Source organism: Phaenicophaeus curvirostris, chromosome Z (genome assembly GCF_032191515.1).
Source record: "Phaenicophaeus curvirostris isolate KB17595 chromosome Z, BPBGC_Pcur_1.0, whole genome shotgun sequence".
Lineage (NCBI taxonomy): Eukaryota > Metazoa > Chordata > Aves > Cuculiformes > Cuculidae > Phaenicophaeus > Phaenicophaeus curvirostris.
The window spans coordinates 63,968,966-63,988,331 of NC_091431.1; the positions used below are offsets into that span (position 1 = coordinate 63,968,966).

Consider the following 19,366-nt stretch of genomic DNA (forward strand, 5'->3'; position numbering starts at 1 on the left):
TATACATATATAATTTGATTCTTTTAGTCTGAAATAAGACCCTAGTAAATTTATATTTACTTGGTAGAGAATATATAAAATTTGGTTTGGCAGTTACATTTAGGAAAACAAACACTGGGAATGCAAGGGAAAAATATTGCCTGTCTGAGTAGGTTGAACTAATGCTAAGAAACAGGGTTCTGTGAATCTGAATTCAACCCAGTTTTTTTGGAGCTACTTACCCAGCCTCCTTCTACCTTTGGCCAACTGACAGAAATTCGATATTTTGCTTTTAGTGAATGAAAAGCATAGTCAGAAACAGACATTGGGTCAGGATCATGTGCAAAAGCTCCTCTTGTGCTTTTGTTTCCTAATTGCTCTTGGAAGGATTTTTCGGACCAGGCTGACGCACTTGTGTGTGTGAATTTCCTGGCAAATAAGGAAGGTAACTGTGTCCAAAAGACATTTAAGAGTGTGAATTCACAGTCTTTCCATGTCTAATCAAGGAACATAAACCATTAGCCACATGTTCTCCATTTCCATCACATTTTTTCATGCTTAAACAAAAACATGCCAAAGAAAAGGTGCTACATTTTTTAATGCCCCTAAATAGGAACCACGGGAGTCCGTTAAATGCTGTGGTCATTTCCAGCACACAAATCAATTTTCCTTGTGGTAGTGAAGTGGTGAATAATGCCTGGTTTGTTTAAAAGAGCATGACTGATTTTGGATGAAGGATCCTGTCACTTTGGCATTTTTAGTTTTATTTATTGCATGCAACTGTATAAAACCTGGTACTGGTCTTAGTGCCAGGCTTACTAGTGGAAAAGCTGAAAGGACCACATAACTCCTGGTGCAGAAAAGAGGTTCTTCTGCAAGACATTTGCTGGACTCCTTCAAAATTATTTTGAATAACATGGCAGAGAAGGATTTCATCAGTTGGCATCTTCTGGCTTTATTTTTTCTTCCATTTTGCCTGTGTCAAGATGAATACATGGAGGTGAGCAGAAGATCTTATAAACCAGTGGCCAAAGTATTGCAAAGTCATCACCAGACTGGCCATACAGGTTCCAGAAGCAGGGAAATGTTGAAACAGCGGAGTCAACTTCTAGAGTGGACTGTTGATAATAGCACTTCTACAGACCAAAAAGTCCTGAGACCAGAGGTAGATGATGTAGAACTGACTACCTCAGATAGAGTCCAGGTACTCTGAATTAATCTTCTAAAGATATCTTTAAAGTTAATGAGATTTCTTTTTCTAAGATTATTAGTGATATATTTATGAAAACATTTCTATTAAAACGGTGTATTGGTCTGTATCCTGCTGGGTTGCTTTATAGAATCTTTAAATGAGCTGGTAGAACTATCAGTGGTTGGGGACACTGGTTTCAGAATGCACAGCAGCCCTTTGTTTTGCTGGAGATGTGGTCTTATGCAGCTATATATTCCGATATAGAGTCTCTTATTATTTCAAGGTATTGCTTATGTAATATATTTTGAGTATAAGTTTTATATTCTGTTAACTCATTTGGATGTGAAGGAAAATTATAGAGTTTACAGAGGCATTTGGAAAGATTCAATTAGCAGAGAATAACTTTACTTGAAAATTATGTCTATAAAGTATAATCTTTAGAGCCTGAAAGAAACATAATGAAACTGTGTGTTCAAAAATTTTATTTTAAGGAATAGCTTGAAAAAAAACAGATACTAACGTAATGAGTATATTTAATAATATATGTCAACTTGACAGTTTCAGAGGAAAAAGACTTGGAATGAAACTCTAAATCATCTGTAGTATGTGTTTTAAACTGGGAAACTTTTCATGCCTTTTGCATGGCATTTTAGGCATTATAGTCAACTAGGTCACAGCAAAGGGAAAATGTTATAATCTGATTATACACAAAATATAGCTGTCCAAATTTAAAAGAAGAAAAATTAAGAGCAGGAGAGGAAGCTTTTTTTTAGCAATAGGCAAAATGGAATTCCACTCAAATCCAATTTTTATTGACTGATGTATTTGATAAAGAAGAACATGAGTGTTTTGTTCCTATTGTTGATACAAATGTTTGAGTGCTGTATGGTTCACCTTTTACTATCTGTTTTTAAATCTCTTTCAAATCAAACTATTGTATTTTGAATTCCAAAAATCATGGACATGCAGACAAGTGTTGCATAGTAATCTGTTTGATAATAAGCAGAGAGAAGATTTGATTTTAATCCTGTCCTAGGCTTGAAGAACGGAAACACATCCAAGGGAATAGGTTTAATACACCACTATATTCCCTGTTTTTAAATTTTGTAGTGGTTTGCATTTCATATTTCTTGGGCAGGATTTATATGTTCCTCTAGTGCACTTGGCAAAATAGATATTTAATGGTAGGTATGTTAAACTGCACTTGCAGCATATCGACAGCGTAAGCCACCAAGTATATAGTCAAATGATCCAGCTACTCTCTGTGTACATCTTCACTGCAGAGAAAACTGTGCAGCTGCATATTGCAGAACATGTATTATTGGTACTTAAAGAAAATCCCCCTTTAACTCAACATTATTTCAGATAATGCAGGATTTAATAAAAAAATTACAACATTTTTAGGGGTCAAACACCCCGCCACAGAAAGTACCGCTGTATTTAGTGTGTATATGGCTCTCATCAAAGAGTTTAATGCAATGTCTTTGGAGTTGCCTGCTGGGGGAAGGGACTGTAACATTAAAGATGAACCGGGTGAGTCTGAGTACAGCTGATGGCAGTTGTTTACCTGCCAGACCCTCTCCAAGAAGCAATCTTTGCTGGAAAATGATGCAATTTTTGGCTTACTGGAAATAAATGAAGCACTAGCAGATGCATGAAAGGGATAATCCATCACAAAGTGGCTGACGTAATAGATATTTTCCATCTCTTGACTCCAGAGGTTTCCAGGCAGAGGAGTAACAAAGTTGGCATGGAAATGTTATAATTCATGTCAAAACTCACTCTTCTCTTGGGATATATGAAAGCTGTTGCACCTCTAAGTCCCTGCTTTCTGGGTTATCCTAGCTCTGGCTGGAGAATTTCACCCTCCTGCTAAAACATTTTAACAGTCCCATTTCCTGTTGCAATATTAAAACAATAGCACTGGTCACTGCTGCACTGAGTTCAAGGCCAATTTCCATGCTGCTGGTAAGTTACGTAAAATATAATGTGTATTTCCAAAGCCCAAGAACTCTTTGTGGCTGGGGGGAGCCTTGCCAGATACATTCTTCCTTTTCAGGTTGCTCTTTAAAACTTCCAGGTACCTCTCAGCCTACTGGTGTTTTATGCTGGATTTTGGCAGTTTTGGTTTAATTCTTTGCTACAGAAGGTGTGTGAAGGGCCTTAGTGCCTATAGAGATATGTTATTTTGCATTCAGATTGAGAACAGGAGCCAAACCCAGTGGCTCTATGTTGCCAGTCTTCTGCATTGTCTTAGGCAATCTAACAGAAACCCATAATACTAATCAGGAAGTAAAAAAAGGCTGGATCTCCATTATGATTAATTCACAGCTCTGAGTTAAGGGTGTCTTTTCCAACCTTGTGATTCTGTGATTCTGTGAATTTTATGGACCATCTGTTGCCTAGAATGGCAACCTACATACTAAATCACAGGACATTCATCAAATAAATAGCCTCAGAACTTTTCCAGTTTTCTGTCTCTATTAGGATATCAATGCGGCAGATACATTTCACGTGCTCCTAAATCATATTCATGTTCTGAGAGCAATGACAAGGATTCATTGTGCCATGAAATCTATGTGCAAATGGCTGCTTAGGCCACCTTTGGCAAGTAGGTTGTAATTAATCTCTTTGTCCCATTTGAGTGTAATTTTACTTTAGGAACAGATTTTTACTCTAAATGTACTCGTCATGATGTTCTGTTTTCAGAGATTAAAAGAATATCCTGAATACTCGTTGCTCTTGGCAGCGACTGTGGACATTTTTTTTCCTCCTAGTCAAAGGATCAGTAAAGATAATAAGTCAATACTACTTTATGACTTGCATAAGTAGCTATTTTGAAGTCAGTGGAACTGTTCTTACACAACCACACTGGCAGGATTTGCCTCATTTCACACATAATAACCTGCTGAGCTTTTTGAGAGGTAATTCCAAACAGCATTTGGTTATGACTGGTACTAGTATCTATTTTATGATGACATAGCTGGTTAGCTAATAATAACGTTCAAGATTTCAGTGCATTGGGTAAAAAAATAAATCTTGCCAGCATAGAGGGAGTCTCACACACAGTCCAGTTTGCAGGATTTATGCCTTCCCTTATCTATAATCCACAGTTCTAAGTATTTGGATATTTCTAGGCTGATATGACCTAGTTGCTCTTGGCAGGTGTTGGAAGGTTTGCCTTCTCTTTTAATATGAGTATGAAGCACTATCAAAAAAGAATTGGAGATTTTAAACTCTGTGCAACAGCATTTCAGGTGGTGAAAAATCCTTATGCAATTCCTCTCCTCTTATACTTAGAGCTCCCCTTTGAGCACTGAAAACAAGCTGAAAGCAGGGATACTTTTTCTCTCATATTAGGAAAGCTTTGAACAGTGTGTCTGGTAACTGTCAGTTATGTTCTTCTTAACAACTGGAAGAGATAAAACAGCAAGAGAGGTACAAAGATGATCTCCAGGGACAGACAGTCCAATAGGCAGAACTCATTTTTATTATAAAATGCAGACCTTATCCAGAATGAAGGTAATAAGCATAGTATTGGCTAAATCCATATAAATATGAAGCTTTTCTGCCCACTGGAAAGTCTTACTATTTCCTTAACTCTTTGAATATAAAGAGTGTTTATTGATCTGTCAGGTCAACCTTCATTCCCATGTATCAATGACCTGGATGAAGGCATCAAGTGCACCCTTAGCAAGTTTGCAGACGACACTAAGCTGGGTGGAAGTGTCGATCTGCTGGAGGGTAGGGAGGCTCTGCAAAGGGATCTGGACAGGCTGGACCACTGGGCTGAGACCAATGGGATGAGGATTAACAAGGCCAAATGCCGGGTCCTGCACTTGGGGCACAACAACCCTATGCAGCTACAGACTAGGAGAAGTCTGTCTAGAAAGCTGCCTGGAGGAGAGGGACCTGGGGGTGTTGGTTGACAGCGACTGAACATGAGCCAGCAGTGGCCCAGGTGGCCAAGAAGGCCAATGGCATCTTGGCTTGTATCAGAAACGGTGTGACCAGCAGGTCCAGGGAGGTTATTCTCCCTCTGTACTCGGCACTGGTGAGACCGCACCGCGAATATTGCTCCTTACTGCTCTCTACGACCACCTGGAAGGAGGTTGTAGAGAGGAGGGTGCTGGCCTCTTCTCCCAAGTGACAGGTGACAGGAAAAAGGGGAATGGCCTCAAGCTCCGCCAGGGGAGGTTTAAGCTGGACATCAGGAAAAAATTTTTCACAGAAAGGGTCATTGGGCACTGGCAGAGGCTGCCCAGGGAGGTGGTTGAGTCACCATCCCTGGAGGTGTTTAAAAGACAGGTGGACGAGGTGCTGAGGGGCATGGTTTAGTGATTGATAGGAATGGCTGGACTCAATGATCCAATGGGTCTTTTCCAACCTAGTGATTCTGTGATTCTGTAGCTCCATTGCTGGTGGTTCCAGATTGATAGGGTTTGTCTCTGCCTCACTAGAGTAGTTCCAATATTTTGGTGGCATGAAAGGCATTTTCTGCATCCATAAACATAAACTCCCAAGCCTCTTGAAATTAATTCATTCTCAGAGTGTGCTTGGTATTATTCAAAACACCAGGAGAAAGCTTTAGTCTTTCAGATGAAGCCAGCTGATAACCTTGAGGGCAGGAATAGAGTACATCTATATTTTCACAAGGCAGCTCCTATCCCACCAGAAGCTCGTTTGCTGTCATTGAACCAGTAGGTCTGCATTATGCAAGTCATTTGAGGATGATAAAGATGAGCAAAAAAAAGGAAAGGAAGACAAGGCATAGAATGATTAGAGAAAAGTAGTAGTTGGATTGGTGTAATTATATAAGAATCTAAGAGCTGCAGATTTGCACCTCAGGGCAACAGCAAAGAATTTTAGGGAAAAAGAAACAAAGAGGGAGAAATAACAAGGAGGTAGAGAAACACAAGTAAGCACTGGACCTCTACCACAGAACTGATCCATCAGAAGACTTGTGACTGCCAAATCATCAAAAGAGCCTGGTTATGAAATCCAACTAGGATTGAATGAGATCCCATTAGTATAAATAGAATAATGGGGTGGGGGGTAGAAGGAACTGAAACAAAACTGTTATCAAACTGTTATTACAGTTGCTGAGATGCATACAATAAAATCATTAGTTTATTTACACTGATATATTAGCTTCAGAATATAAACAGGTTTTCATACTTGTACACCCAGAACTACAATTAATCAAATGCCCCTAACACCAGGTGTTGTGGTTAGCCTAAATTTTTGTCATGCATCTTGGCACTTATTTAGGTTCTCTCAACTTTAATAGTCTATAAATGCAAGCCTGGGGCCATGAACAGGAGTATGTTGTGCAGACATATTTTAGCATCTCCTTCCAGCAGTCTAACACTGTTTTCTTTACATTTAGTGGTGGATAGTTCATTGCTTAAGGTCAAAGGAAGTTCCTTGTCTCCCACCACTGGTTGTACATAGGCTTGTTAGTTAACAAAGGTCAGCTGAAATGTGGGCTAAGTGAAAAGCAGGATGGGAACCTAACTCAAATATTTACCTAACATGCATTACTTTATATTATTTTATTTTCAAAACCCCCATTATTTGACAGAACAAGTTGATATATATATATATTTAATATTCATATAGCTCTTAGAACACTTGAAGAGCTATTCCCTTAAATCTTCCAAAAATAATATCTTCAGGGAAAACCCAAGTATGGAATATTTAAGCCCAGATAAGAAGTGTTCTGAAAACTTAGCAAATCTATAAACAGAGAATGTATAATAAAGAACCTGTAACCAGCATGTATATAGTTGATATCGTCCATGAATGAGCTATTTAAAGCTTGGTTTTGTGCACTTAGCCCCCACAAACTGGACCACAGAATCCAGACTGTAGTTCCTGCTGCCGTGGTGACTTTGGACTTCGACTCTATCAAGGGCCACCTGGACCTCCTGGCCCTCCTGGGATGCCAGGTAAAGATGAATTTTAATTCATTTATTGATCAGTCTAATTAAAGGCTATAGATTAAAGTCTATTCTATGAAATGTCAGAGAGGGGTCCAAACATTGGGTTTTGGTAATAGATTCAGGAATAAGATTTTCTATGAATCCTGGGAAGACCAAGATTTCCAAATAGACTACAAAGTCTCTTTCAGTGAAAACTCATTTATTACTAAAATATAATTTTCACAAATTCATATTGAAAGTAATCTTATCACACTTCTAGGGCAAACTGGTCTCTGTTCTTAAAGTAGCATGAAGTTTCCATTAAAGTTGGAAGAACTTGTTCCCTGGAGTCAATTATTGTGCTCACTTTTGAATATCCAGCTATGCTGTTGTGTACTGTATTCAGGAGCTTTTTTCACCCAGCATACTGCCGGCAAATATTTTACCAAGACACACATGCTTCTACTTTCTCATAGAAACTTCTTCTTTTCTTTCTTTCTTCTTGTCTTCCAGAATAAAAATTATCTTCCCCCCCCATTGAAAATACACACAGAAGAACAGGGTACTCAAGAGGAGGGCATATACTTCATTCTGATAATTAATATGGAAAAAGAAGAGCCTAGAGAAGGGAGAAAGATAGTTACAATTTGGTGTAAGATTCTGACAGCAGTTACCTTCAGGGATTTCCAAATCACTGTCCCTAAAGCAGACATGTAATGTAAATTAACATGTCACTGACTGGCAGACTTCTCTCATCTTCAAAAGCTTCTATTTTCTGTTGTCACAATAAAATGCTATTTCATAATCCTTCTGTGTCATAAATGTATTCACTGTAACAGACATGGCAGATAAACATACACACAAAATAATTTAGTGATTTTTGATAGAAATGGTTAACAGCAGCATTTAAATCTGACCGTTGTGAAGCTAAATCTGAGTCGATGAAGTGTTTCAAGAACTACCTTCAGATGCTAAGATATTGAAACAAACTGTTACTTTGATATATCTGGGGTGTTAGGCAAAACAAGGTCATAGGTATATTTGGTATTAGCTTGCTGTAAGTGTGCATCAGTGCGTACTATGAAAATACTATTGAACATTACAGAAGTAAGAGAAAACTAACGGTGAGGCCTCTTGTGCAGAAATGTTGCATTACATGTTAATAAATTGTTGGCTTCTTAGAAGCACTACACATCATTTTATTAGACCCACACCTTGAAGGCTGCAGTGGGCATACTGGGACACAGCCCAGACTCAGCTTTGCCCTTTCCTCATGCAAGGATGTGTTTCAGTCACACTTTCTTATCACCACAGGATGCCACAAACGTGTGGCCAGCAGCAGCCTTGTGCACCCTGGAATTTGTCTGTCTCCTTCGTCTGCTGCATTTCAAATTTTTGTGCCCTTAAGGGGAATGACGACTGCTGCTTTTCCCTAGTTTGAATCAAATGCTGCTTGCAGACTTCTGTTCTTAACTGGTAGAGAAGTATCTCTGGATTCACATAAAGGATCATTCTTGTTATTTTAGAAGTCTCTGATTTCTCTATCCAAGCAAAATTTGCTTAATTTCTTCCACCTCTTAGCTTCCTTGTTTGAAGTAATTTTTTTTTCAACACAAAAATTCTAAAGAATCACTTAATTATTAGATTTGGTATCATACAACATTCTTCTTGTAAATTTGTAACAGAGTGACTAATCAGAGGATAAGCAGAGTGGCAAAGTATTTAATTTCAATTCAGATAGAATTAGAACAGTTATGACACTAATTAATCCCCTGATTAATTAACTAAAATGTCATGCTTTTGCTTCAGGTAAGCATAATAAGTGCTCAGTGATTCTAGCCAACTTTAAAATTTTGCCAGTCACATAAAAGTTTATTCAGTAAATATCGGGATGTAAGCAATACTGCAGATGCAGGAATATGTTTTTATAATGATCTCTTTAACAAGAAGCCATCTCAGAGGGGCTTCATTACAAAAGTCTTGTCTTTCTTCCAACCTAGGAACATGCAACCAACCAACCAACCACTTTAAGCTAACAAGCTCCCTGAGAATGCAGGTCCTACCGGTTTCGGCACAGATAGATCATTTAATTAGATTAAACCCTCAGGCATTCTTCATTTGTGTATAGATGTTTTAAAGACAGCAAAATGTTCTTCAACATTATTTTATCCCATCCTAACCAACTGAAATTATCAGGAAATAAATTTTTACACAAAAGGAAAAGCTACCAGGTATGTGTAAGTAGGCAGTAACTTTTGCTTTCCTCAAGCATCACATCTGCTATGGTCTTGTCCTTACAAATCTCCCCAATGACGCAATGACCTGAGACAGAGGCAGCTCAAACAGCAACACCAAGAGAGCATGAGGGTTACCTCTTAAAGACCAATGTATGTCATTCTGGAAACTTGCTCATCAAAACTTTCACCTTTAGCTCAGCCACACAACTGTTTCTTCTCCGTTGTTGCTCAATCTAGGTTTTATAGTACTGGAAAGTCCATGTTGTGCAAACTGGTGGAAAAGGACCCAGTCACAGTTATCTTTTAAAATATATGATGTGAAATTATTTAAGTTAAACAGAAAGTTCTGTTTCCTTTAAGGAAATCATGGAAACAATGGAAATAATGGAGCAACAGGCCAGGAAGGAGCCAAAGGTGAGAAAGGAGACAAAGGAGACATGGGACCAAGAGGAGAGCGTGGCCATCATGGACCCAAAGGCGAGAAGGGTTACCCTGGGATTCCCCCAGAGCTACAGGTACAAAATCTCTGGTTTGTTTTGGCTGCAGCATTTCTCAGGTTACTGTTTTTTTTTCCCTCTGAAAAACAGCACCTAACTATGGTAAGATACTTAAAAGCAAATCTACCTGTAAATCAAAACAGCAAGAGACATATATAGCACTTGTTATGACTGACAATGTTCTCTGTCTGATTTTCCTAAAAAAAGATATCAGAGCTCAGCCTTTGTGTAGGGTAAGAATTCATCTGAGAAGCAACATGTATGGTTCCCTTTCAGGGCAGAAAGCCAGTACCTGCATTGTTAAAGGAGAAGAGTAGGAACAATAATTTTTCTATTAAACTGTACCACATACATAAGTGTGTTTCCTATGGCATATGAAAAGACTAAAGGCGTCACTCAAGCCCATGCTTCCCAGGTCAATTAGGCTTTGTGAGTTCTCAGACACATATGTACATAACTCCACAAAGTATTGGGTCAAAACCTCTGAGTGCAGACAGAAGTCCTCTGATTTTGACAGCCACAGTAGCCTCAGTAGCTATCTATGTTTTTAAATGTCTCAGTATCTTAAATATTTTGAGAAGTATGTAGATTCTGCCTATGAATGAGCTAGCCAAAAGCCAGAAGCGCATCAGAAAATGAGTTCAAGCCTGAGCTGATAAGCACTGCTGAGGGATGGGATATATTTTTGGGGGTTCAACACTGTGTTGGCATAGTCCCATAACTTTTGGATTAGAGCTCCTTCACGTTCCAGGAATTTAGTAGATGGTGGAGAGTTTAAGTACAAATACATATAATACGTATGTATGCATACATTTAAACCTGCAGTACAGCGGAGGTGTGGTGTAGTCCTGTTCTTAAGTCAACTTCAAGTAAATGGTATGTGGATAGCTAGGACGTCTAGTTGCTGTTGCAACGGGGATTTAAAACAGTTGTACACACTGTATACTGCAGTGTAGCAATACATGAGCAGCTCATCTGCAATAGCAGGAAGACTTGACTAGCTGTATGATGTAACACAGCTAAGGTGATAAATGCAAGACTTTGAGACATATCCCTCTTGGTCTCTAGCTGGTACTGTGGAAAGGGCTTTTGTAGGTCTTGCATAGCTCCATGTGGGGGCTGCTGTGCTGCCATGGAGCTCTTCAGATGGCACTAGGTACATTTCCTTGGGCAAGTGTTTGGAGTCAGAACAAGCTCCAGAGAGCCTACTTATGAGGGAAACATCTATGCTCCCATTATAATTACTGGGGATCTAGAATGGCAACTCATCTTAATCTGATGCTCACTGCTGCTTTTGGGGAAGTGGGACTTCAGACACCACGGAGAAGATAAATCTCCAGCAACTGTAAGGGAGTTTTCATTCTCACTTGTTCTCACACACACACTTGATTAGAGGTGTCTTAGTCTCAATCTGGTCCATGCCCCTCAAACCAAGATCATCACAGAAGGGGCAAAATGGGATACAGCAAACACACAGAAAGAAATTCCACTTCAAAACACCCTGACAATGGGGAAAACTGAAGTTCTGATCTATTTACAGATCTACACCTTTTAAATGAAAGATACAGTTTCCCCAAACCAGTCACTCAAGTATATTTTCTGTACTCAGAAAAGGCATGCAAATTAACTGCAAAATCAACAGTACAATAACATCTGCAGTGTGAAAAAAATGGCTTTGAATTTCTTGGCATAGTGTACGTTTGAATTCTCCACCCTAGGTTGCATGAAGATAGGATAATTGCACAGAATAAAATTAACAATGAAAGTAGTTTCCAAAATTACTGGACTATTGTAATAATGCAGAATGATTTTAGTATTCTTAAAGAATTAGACAGAATTAATATTATAGCTGAATATCTTAAAAACATATTGCTTGTAATTACACTCAATATAAATCCTTTTGCAACTTCAAAATGAGCTGCCAGTAAATTTTTCTTACATAAAGGTGGTGGTAGTAATTTATTTAAAAACTGAATAATGGGGATGAATAACAAAAGCTCATATTACAATTAAAAGGTCATATTGCAATACCTCCTTGCAAGTGTACACCATGCAGTGTATCATTTCTTGTTAACATCATGCTTAAGAATTTTAGAACAGGTATAGGCAGAGGAGACAACACTTTGAATGCGATATTGTTTTAAGTGCATGATTATTTTGATAGATTTGATATGTCCTGTTGATCTGCTACTTCAAAATGAGACCTAGGGAGAAAGGATGTATTTTCCAACTCTTCTGATCAGCCCAAGAAAAGCAGCTGGGGGTCAAAGAGAATGTAAAATGGAATCTAGACAGAAAGTAATAAATTCCATCAGGGTGCCATTGCAGCTGCTTTGCTTTAACACATTATGATCTTTGATATGATCTTGGCTGAGAAGCAAGAAGTTAACAATTTGCCATCATAGAAAATGCATCCACGCAGGGATAAGGAGAATAAGCCTAAGATTTCAGCTCACATCTGGAGCTCCTCAAATTTCTGAGCAGATGGCTGATGATTTCCATTGTTGGATCCAGACTTGCATTTGATTTTGCCTGTTTCAGTTTTGTTCTCATTTGGATCTAAAATCAAAAGAAGTTTGGAGTGTTGGGGTTTTTTTTTGTTTTTTGTTTTTTAAACACCAGTATAGCTGGAATCTTATGAAAATATCGTTTTTGTGAGAGGCAGTAATAACTGTAAGTGAACTTTTGTCATCTAAGAAGTAAGAGACAGAAATAAAATGCCAAGTCACTATGCGACCTTCTGGCATGCAGGAGCAGCAATTTTTCCTGCCCCCTATTTACTGACAGTAAGATTGGGGGATCACAGATTCACATACGAGAGCACTCCTTCCTTGCTCATGTAAGCTGGCAAAGTCATTCCCTGGTGTCTTGGTGAGGGTGGTTTGAATAATCTAAAATGGGAGGTTTTGCACTGCTTCCCGTGAACATTGTCCATGGTCAAAGCGCCTCACTGCAAGAAACGTAGCATGAAGTCAAAGCACAATTTTTAATTTCCTTAGTTTCCTATTTTGGTTTCTGTCATGTTCTGTTGCCGTGACTGAAGCTATAGGGCTACTAGTAAGAGAGAAAAAGAACTGAATTTTGAGTCCCAGCAACCACACTTATTGGGGACTCCTAATAAAAATTCTGAACGTACCTGCAAATGTATTCATCAAGAAACACTGATGTTGATGGATTTTACCAAGCATTATTTATTTCACACACATAAAAGCAATCTCCAGTCTAAAGGCACTAGGGAATATAAAAAAACCTAATTAAATCATTTTTATTGAAAATGCTTTCCTTTTCAATACCAATTTTACATTTCATCATTCTAGAGACAGTTAAAAGTAAACAAAATCCTAAATGACAGTCCTGGACCTGCAGACACTTGCCCATATGTTTACTTTTTACAGTTATGAATAGTCCAATTGAATAGAAGAAGCCTAGTTCTCTTGAGTTTAATTCAATGGGAGTTTTGTAACCGGGTTTAATGACCTTGGAGCAAGCCCTAGAAGAACATCTTGGTCAGGAAAACATACAGACTGCAAATACAGGAGAAAACTCTGTAGCTGATTCCTACACACGTGTGCATTTCATGAACGACTGCCTGAATAAGAACGGCATTTTTGCAGGTCGCATTCATGGCTTCCATGGCTACTCACTTCAGCAACCAGAATAGTGGAATTATCTTCAGTAGTGTTGAAACTAACGTCGGGAATTTTTTTGATGTCATGACTGGGAGATTTGGTGCTCCAGTGAACGGTGAGTGTTTGCAAAATGAAATAATGCAGTTCTGGAGCCTAAGGGAGGAGCGTGGTCAATAACAATGAGAAAATAGATAACTGCCTTTGCACAATGCACTAATGAGACTCACTCTGCATAGCCTTGCCACCTATTTTTGGGAACAATGAAAGAGGAAACTAAGCAAGCCAAGAGAAGGCTATTTCTCAGCTGCATCAGTCCCCATATTACACTGCTGTGGTGCAGGAAGAACAATGGAAGACAGAGGAAGCAGGGCCATAAACGAAAACTTGTCTAAGTAAAGCCTGAAACCATGTTCTTTCACTTGGCCTTTCTCTGCCTGCTACTAATTTACTTACTGTTAGGGGAAATTAGATTAGATTAAATAAAAGTCACGCCCTGCAAGCTTGCTGTAGCACATCTGACTGACAGTTGGGGTACAGATCCTCATGGCTGATTCCTTTCGAGGTTAATGAATATGTAGATGTCAATGAACTTTGACCCACAATGATTTAATGACTTTTATGCAAACTCTAAGCTCCCATTGTGGAGTCAATGGCAGAGACTTATAGTACACTATAAGCAGAAGCAAAATACCCAGTGATGACTGGAACGTAATTTTGGCCTCAGCTGTTTTTTGAAGCAAGTTGCACAAGTCTGTAGCATGATTACCACGCTCTAATTATATGCAGCAAACATATTGTATTTGTTAATCTTTTCAGGGGTGTATTTCTTCACCTTCAATATGATGAAACATGAAGATGTGGAGGAAGTGTACGTGTACCTGATGCATAATGGCAATACAGTTTTCAGTTTATACAGGTACGTGAAGAGACAGGCCATTTTAATGCAGAAGACATGTTTGCACAGATGTGATAACTTGCTCACATTCCAAGAAAAATGAAATTTTCATTTTTTGAAGAATTTCTGTAGGATAAAATAAGCAACAAAGATAAACTATCCTGTTTCCCCCAACTCAACTTGCAAATTTGAATCATATCTGCCACAGATCCTGGAGCTAAAATTCAGGCTTGATCACAAGTTTCTTGATGCTCAGGGGGAAGGAGTTAGCACTGCAAGCCAGAGTTGCAGTCCACAGTTAACATGCTGTCATTCTGATAAAACAGATCTTCACCCTCATTTTGCCTGTCAGAGAAAGGGCATAATGAATTGTCCAGCAACAATTTAGCATTTAAACTGCAGTGGTAAGGATGAATGAGAAGCAAGGTCCTTCACGTACTGGCTTTGTTATAAATAGCACACTTCAAATAAAAATTCTGGACCCTTTATGTTATGTATATGTTATATTATCATCAAGAATAGGTTCCACTTCTGGCTTATCAGCTTCCATAAGGACCAAGTCAAGAAGCTTGTAGCCAGATGGGTATCAGAAAAAAAAAAACTTGTTTAAAAACATATTATTTATTTAATACCAGCAAGATCTCTAATGCCTAAACCAAGCTTTTCTTCTGAGCCTGAATAAATAGACATAAAAGCTTAGATTGATCACACTGGATTTTAGGCACTTAGACGATAAGCAGTTTCATTTAAACTGTTTTTCAATCACCTGTACCTGAAGCACCACCAGAGGGTGCTTCAAGCCCAAAAGATCTTTCCTGCAAAGGAAAAGTGGCTGACGTTTACCCTCTGAAGCACTCATGTCAGAAAAGGCAACAGGTGGAAAAAAGGGAACCATCACTCACCAAAAGACAGCAGGTTAGTGACACAGAACCCATCTACATTCCAACAAACAGCCTCAGGTCAGTGTGAGTCATGGTTCTCTGCCCATTGCCTGTGCCTGAGAGCACAGGTGCTCAGTGCACATGAGACTTCTGACCTAGAGGCATTTAAAATTAGCTGGGATGAATTCACAGGGAAGAGAATATCACACACGCGCAAAAAAAAAAAACCAAACAAAAAACCAACAACAACAACAAAAAACCAAAACCAAACTGGAGTGCTGTTATCAATTTCCCAATTTTATTTTAGACAACAAATTTGTTCCAGTGCACTGGAAAAATATCATAGAATGTCCTGAGTTGGAGAGGTCCCACAAGGACCATTGAGTCCAAGTCCTGTCCCTACACGTGACAACTGTAACACCCACACCATGTGTCTGAGAGCGCCGTCTTCTTCTGCAAGTTTTCCTTATAAAGTATATATAAGTTAAACTTCCAGAATTTCAGAAAAGAATGAAATGATGTGATTAGGTAAGCTGCAAAATTTGTCTGGGAGATCAAATACAGAAAGATGCCAAAATTTCCTCAACAGAGCTGAAAAAATGTTGGCAAGCTTTTCTGGAAAGCTTTGCTCATGACAACAATGTGCTTTCTTGGATTATTTTTTTTAAAGTTGTTTGATCATTGTTGAGAAGCAAAACACTGATTTTTTTAAAATGTTCATCCTTAGCTATGAATCAAAAGGGAAAGCGGACACTTCAGGAAATAGTGCAGTGCTAAAGCTTGCTAAGGGAGACGAAGTCTGGCTGCGAATGGGAAATGGAGCTCTCCACGGGGACCATCAACGTTTCTCCACTTTTGCTGGGTTTCTTCTTTTTGAAACCAAGTGAAAAAAGAAACAACCCAGTAGATGTTCATCTTAGGAAACTTCTTTTTTGGAACTGGTGTTTTTATCTGGACTGCGGAGTACCATTACAACGCTGAAAGATCAAGAAGGCTTGTTTTGATGCAATGCATTGCTATTTGTGTATCAGAGATGAGCTGAATACATTGGGTGGTTTACATACAGATTCCCAGGAGACATATTGTCAGCTAGCTTCTATCTAATGAATTGTTAAATGTTGCTATTGTTCTCTTCTCCAAAGTGACTTAAAAACAAAGGAAAAGGAGTTTAAATGAGTTAGATAGCAGTTTGAGCAATAAAGTCAATTTTGTCTGTAAATACACTTTAGTTAAGCACACATCAGGAATTGAACAACTGATTAAAGTTTTTGTTTTCCTTTATTCAGTTGTTACTACACGTTCGTTTAAGTTTGCATCATGGACACAGGCCTAAATAAATTATAAGTGGGGTCAGCTGAGACCAGATTTAAAGGAAGAAGTTTTTACTGAACTAGAATGAACTTTACAAACAGAAGAAAAAAAATGTGAAAATAAAGGTGTCAAGGATTCAGGTTTATTGCATTTCCATCTCAAACCTCTGAAGATGTATCTGGTGACATTTTCAACAGATCCTTAGTATGTATTTATGCTCATTCTCTCTCTCTCTTAAAAAAACAGTGGTAGTAATTCTTTCCTTAGTAGCAGCTTGAAGCTAAGCCTGCAGGGGATCAGACAAGGGAACTATGTTTCTTCTTAGTCTACAAATTGTTAAAATGTGATGTAACTGAACGCAAGGTATCAAAGCAGAGGCATATAGGCTGCAGAAGTGGGGATACGCCAACATCACAGAGAAATACATGCTTTGTGGTGTTTGGCACTCTTGTAGAAGGATGTACCTTTTAATATTGCATTTTTACTTAACAGTGAAGTTGTTCATAGAGTTTTCCTAGCAGCTTTCCAAGAACCAGTACTTCAGGAAAAGACATTGCAGCCTAGAAAAGCAGCAGCTAACCAAATTCAATATTTAACTGGTGAAAGCAAATGCTGTCTGGCTTAGAAGTTCTGGTCACAGGAAACCAGTTCATTCTTCAGCATTAATATTTGCTACTTGCTTTTCAGAATTTGGGTACCTGAAATCCTGTATTGCTATTTCGTTTAAATCAGAATCAGCAGCAAAAATACAAAGGCGATACTGAAGTTTGAATGTACCTTCTGGCAACCTGTCTCTCCAAACACAAGCAAAGGAAAATATAAATTATTTTTTAACAGCCATTACCTTTTAACCAGAGATTAACTGCAATTGATGTGTAACAAGCAGGTGGGGTTAGGAAAACATTTATTTGAAACTTTTTACTGGATACAGATATCAGTAGCACGACAATAGAGCGAACAAATCAAACCAAATCTGCTCTATGAATTTATATGTCCTTTTACACTGTTCCTAGTGTATGCAAACCACATCTTACGATAAAAAATGCATGTTGATACTTGATGATTATGACTTGTTGGTTTTTTTAGTTTTATGCATCAACCACTGAAAATATTAGCTTTAATGAACTGTTGTCTGATGAGTTTTATTGTTTCTTTAGGAACTTGGGTCAGATTTGCATCACACAGGTTTTCAAAACCTGAGACTGTGTTATTTTAACAAGCATTCTAGTAAAATTCTGGCATGCCTTGAAACTAAAATCCACCCAAAAGGTAATTAGACAATGATATTCTTTTGGAATATGTGCACAAGTTGTATGAGACATAAAGCATCATGAGCTAATGTTGACCATAAGAAAAATCTTGAAAAAATATTTCTTGTTATGTTACGAACATTTGCTTACTCTGTAAAACATACATTTACCCAATAAAGATTCATAGTAATGAAACTACACTGGTTTGTTCATATCTATACTTACCAAGAATCTCGCCATTTGGAGACTGTAGATATATTCTTAATATATAGCATTCATTTTGCTACTGAAAGGGAGAAAGCCAGAATTAAGAATCGAAATATACTTATTGTACATTTGTGTGTGTGTGTGTTTATATTTATATATACATAAAATTTAAATCCCTAAGGTGTACTTTAAAGACTTAATTTTCCTTTATGGCATGGCCATTAAAACACATTTTAGTGTCAGAATAAAGCGCTTAGAAACAATGATTCCTATATAATTTTAACCTCCTTCACATTATTTCTTGTAGTGGCCATGATACAAAAGGAAGCTAGTTTCTACATTCTCATTTTGTGTTGTGTTCACAAGTTTTGTGCAACTTGGCTCACAAAGAGCAGAAAAAATCTAGAAAGCAAAACAAAAGCTTCTGACAAAAGGCAGTAAGGTCTCAGTTCCAAGGTTAAATCTAAGAGTTTTTTTTTAATTCAGGTTGAAACTTCCTAAGTTTTGCAGGAAATCTCTATGGTCTTTTCTCTGCAAAGTTATTGCAGGCAATCTCTGCTCAGTGAGTGTTGTAGTACTTCACAAATAAATTTTTAACTTACATATTAATTTCAAAGATTTTTCAAAATATAGCTGGTATAAAATTTCATGTGCTCTTGTTCCTCAAACTTATCAAGTTTTATATTCAGAAAGAGAGGTGGAATGTATGTTTTTTCTCAGAATTTTTAAAGTTAATTAATCATCTTTCCATTGCTGTAGATAATCAAAAACCTCTTGCTTAGCAGATGCTCAAGACAAAAGGTCTTCTATCAGAGAGTTTTGTCCACCATTATAAAATAGGTGGCATCTTGTAATTTGTGTGAGAATGAGTGAAAAACCTTGTGGAAACTCAAAAACTACAATTTGGAATATACTTAATGGCTTCTTTTCTTTGCTAAGATGAATCTATATCTCTCTGTCTCCCACTCTATGAGCTCTCAGATTTAACCAAAACTTAGAAGGAGCTGCAAGGCCCTGCCTGCCATGAGAACTTTGGTTTGGTAGATGATATCCTGCCTCTGTAGTAGAGGCTGGTATATCCTAGTAGGAGAAAGCACTGCCTTACACAAAGAGAGCTCTGCTCTGTGTGAAAAAACAACCCCCACTCTTGGTCCTCCCTTCTCCGTGAGACCCAGGGATCGCTGTACTTCCCCATGACATCTCCGCAAGATAGTGGTTCTCATCTCCATTTGTGCTAGGGGCATTAAGGGCTACAGTTTGCAAAACAGGGCTATGTGCCACTTGAGAAATTCTGGTTTGATGCCATCGGTAGAGATAAACCACGACTTTTGTGTGAAAAGAAACTCAACTGAAAGGAAAATATC

At 38.1% G+C, this 19,366-nt stretch overlaps 1 protein-coding gene across 2 annotated transcripts; it reads left to right on the forward strand.

The window, feature by feature from the left end:
• The first annotated feature begins 657 nt into the window (after positions 1-657).
• On the forward strand, positions 658-17,969 carry C1QTNF3 (C1q and TNF related 3). 2 transcript variants are annotated; one of them, XM_069880628.1, is made up of 6 exons: positions 658-1,183; positions 7,011-7,122; positions 9,693-9,847; positions 13,444-13,573; positions 14,275-14,374; positions 15,962-17,969. In XM_069880628.1, the coding sequence occupies exons 1-6, from the start codon at positions 896-898 to the stop codon at positions 16,119-16,121; spliced, it is 945 nt and encodes a 314-aa protein (XP_069736729.1). In that variant the 5' UTR covers positions 658-895; the 3' UTR covers positions 16,122-17,969. The 2 variants fall into 2 exon arrangements, with proteins under 2 accessions (XP_069736729.1, XP_069736730.1); XM_069880629.1 differs by having other exon boundaries at positions 662-979.
• The last annotated feature ends 1,397 nt before the right edge of the window (positions 17,970-19,366 follow it).

Coding starts and splice junctions, on each gene's coding strand:
- C1QTNF3 (XM_069880628.1), top strand. CDS start 896: ATGGCAGAGAAGGATTTCATCAGTTGGCATCTTCTGGCTTTATTTTTT. Junction 1,184..7,010: donor CTACCTCAGATAGAGTCCAG/GTACTCTGAATT, acceptor TTGTGCACTTAG/CCCCCACAAACTGGACCACA. Junction 9,848..13,443: donor GGATTCCCCCAGAGCTACAG/GTACAAAATCTC, acceptor GCATTTTTGCAG/GTCGCATTCATGGCTTCCAT.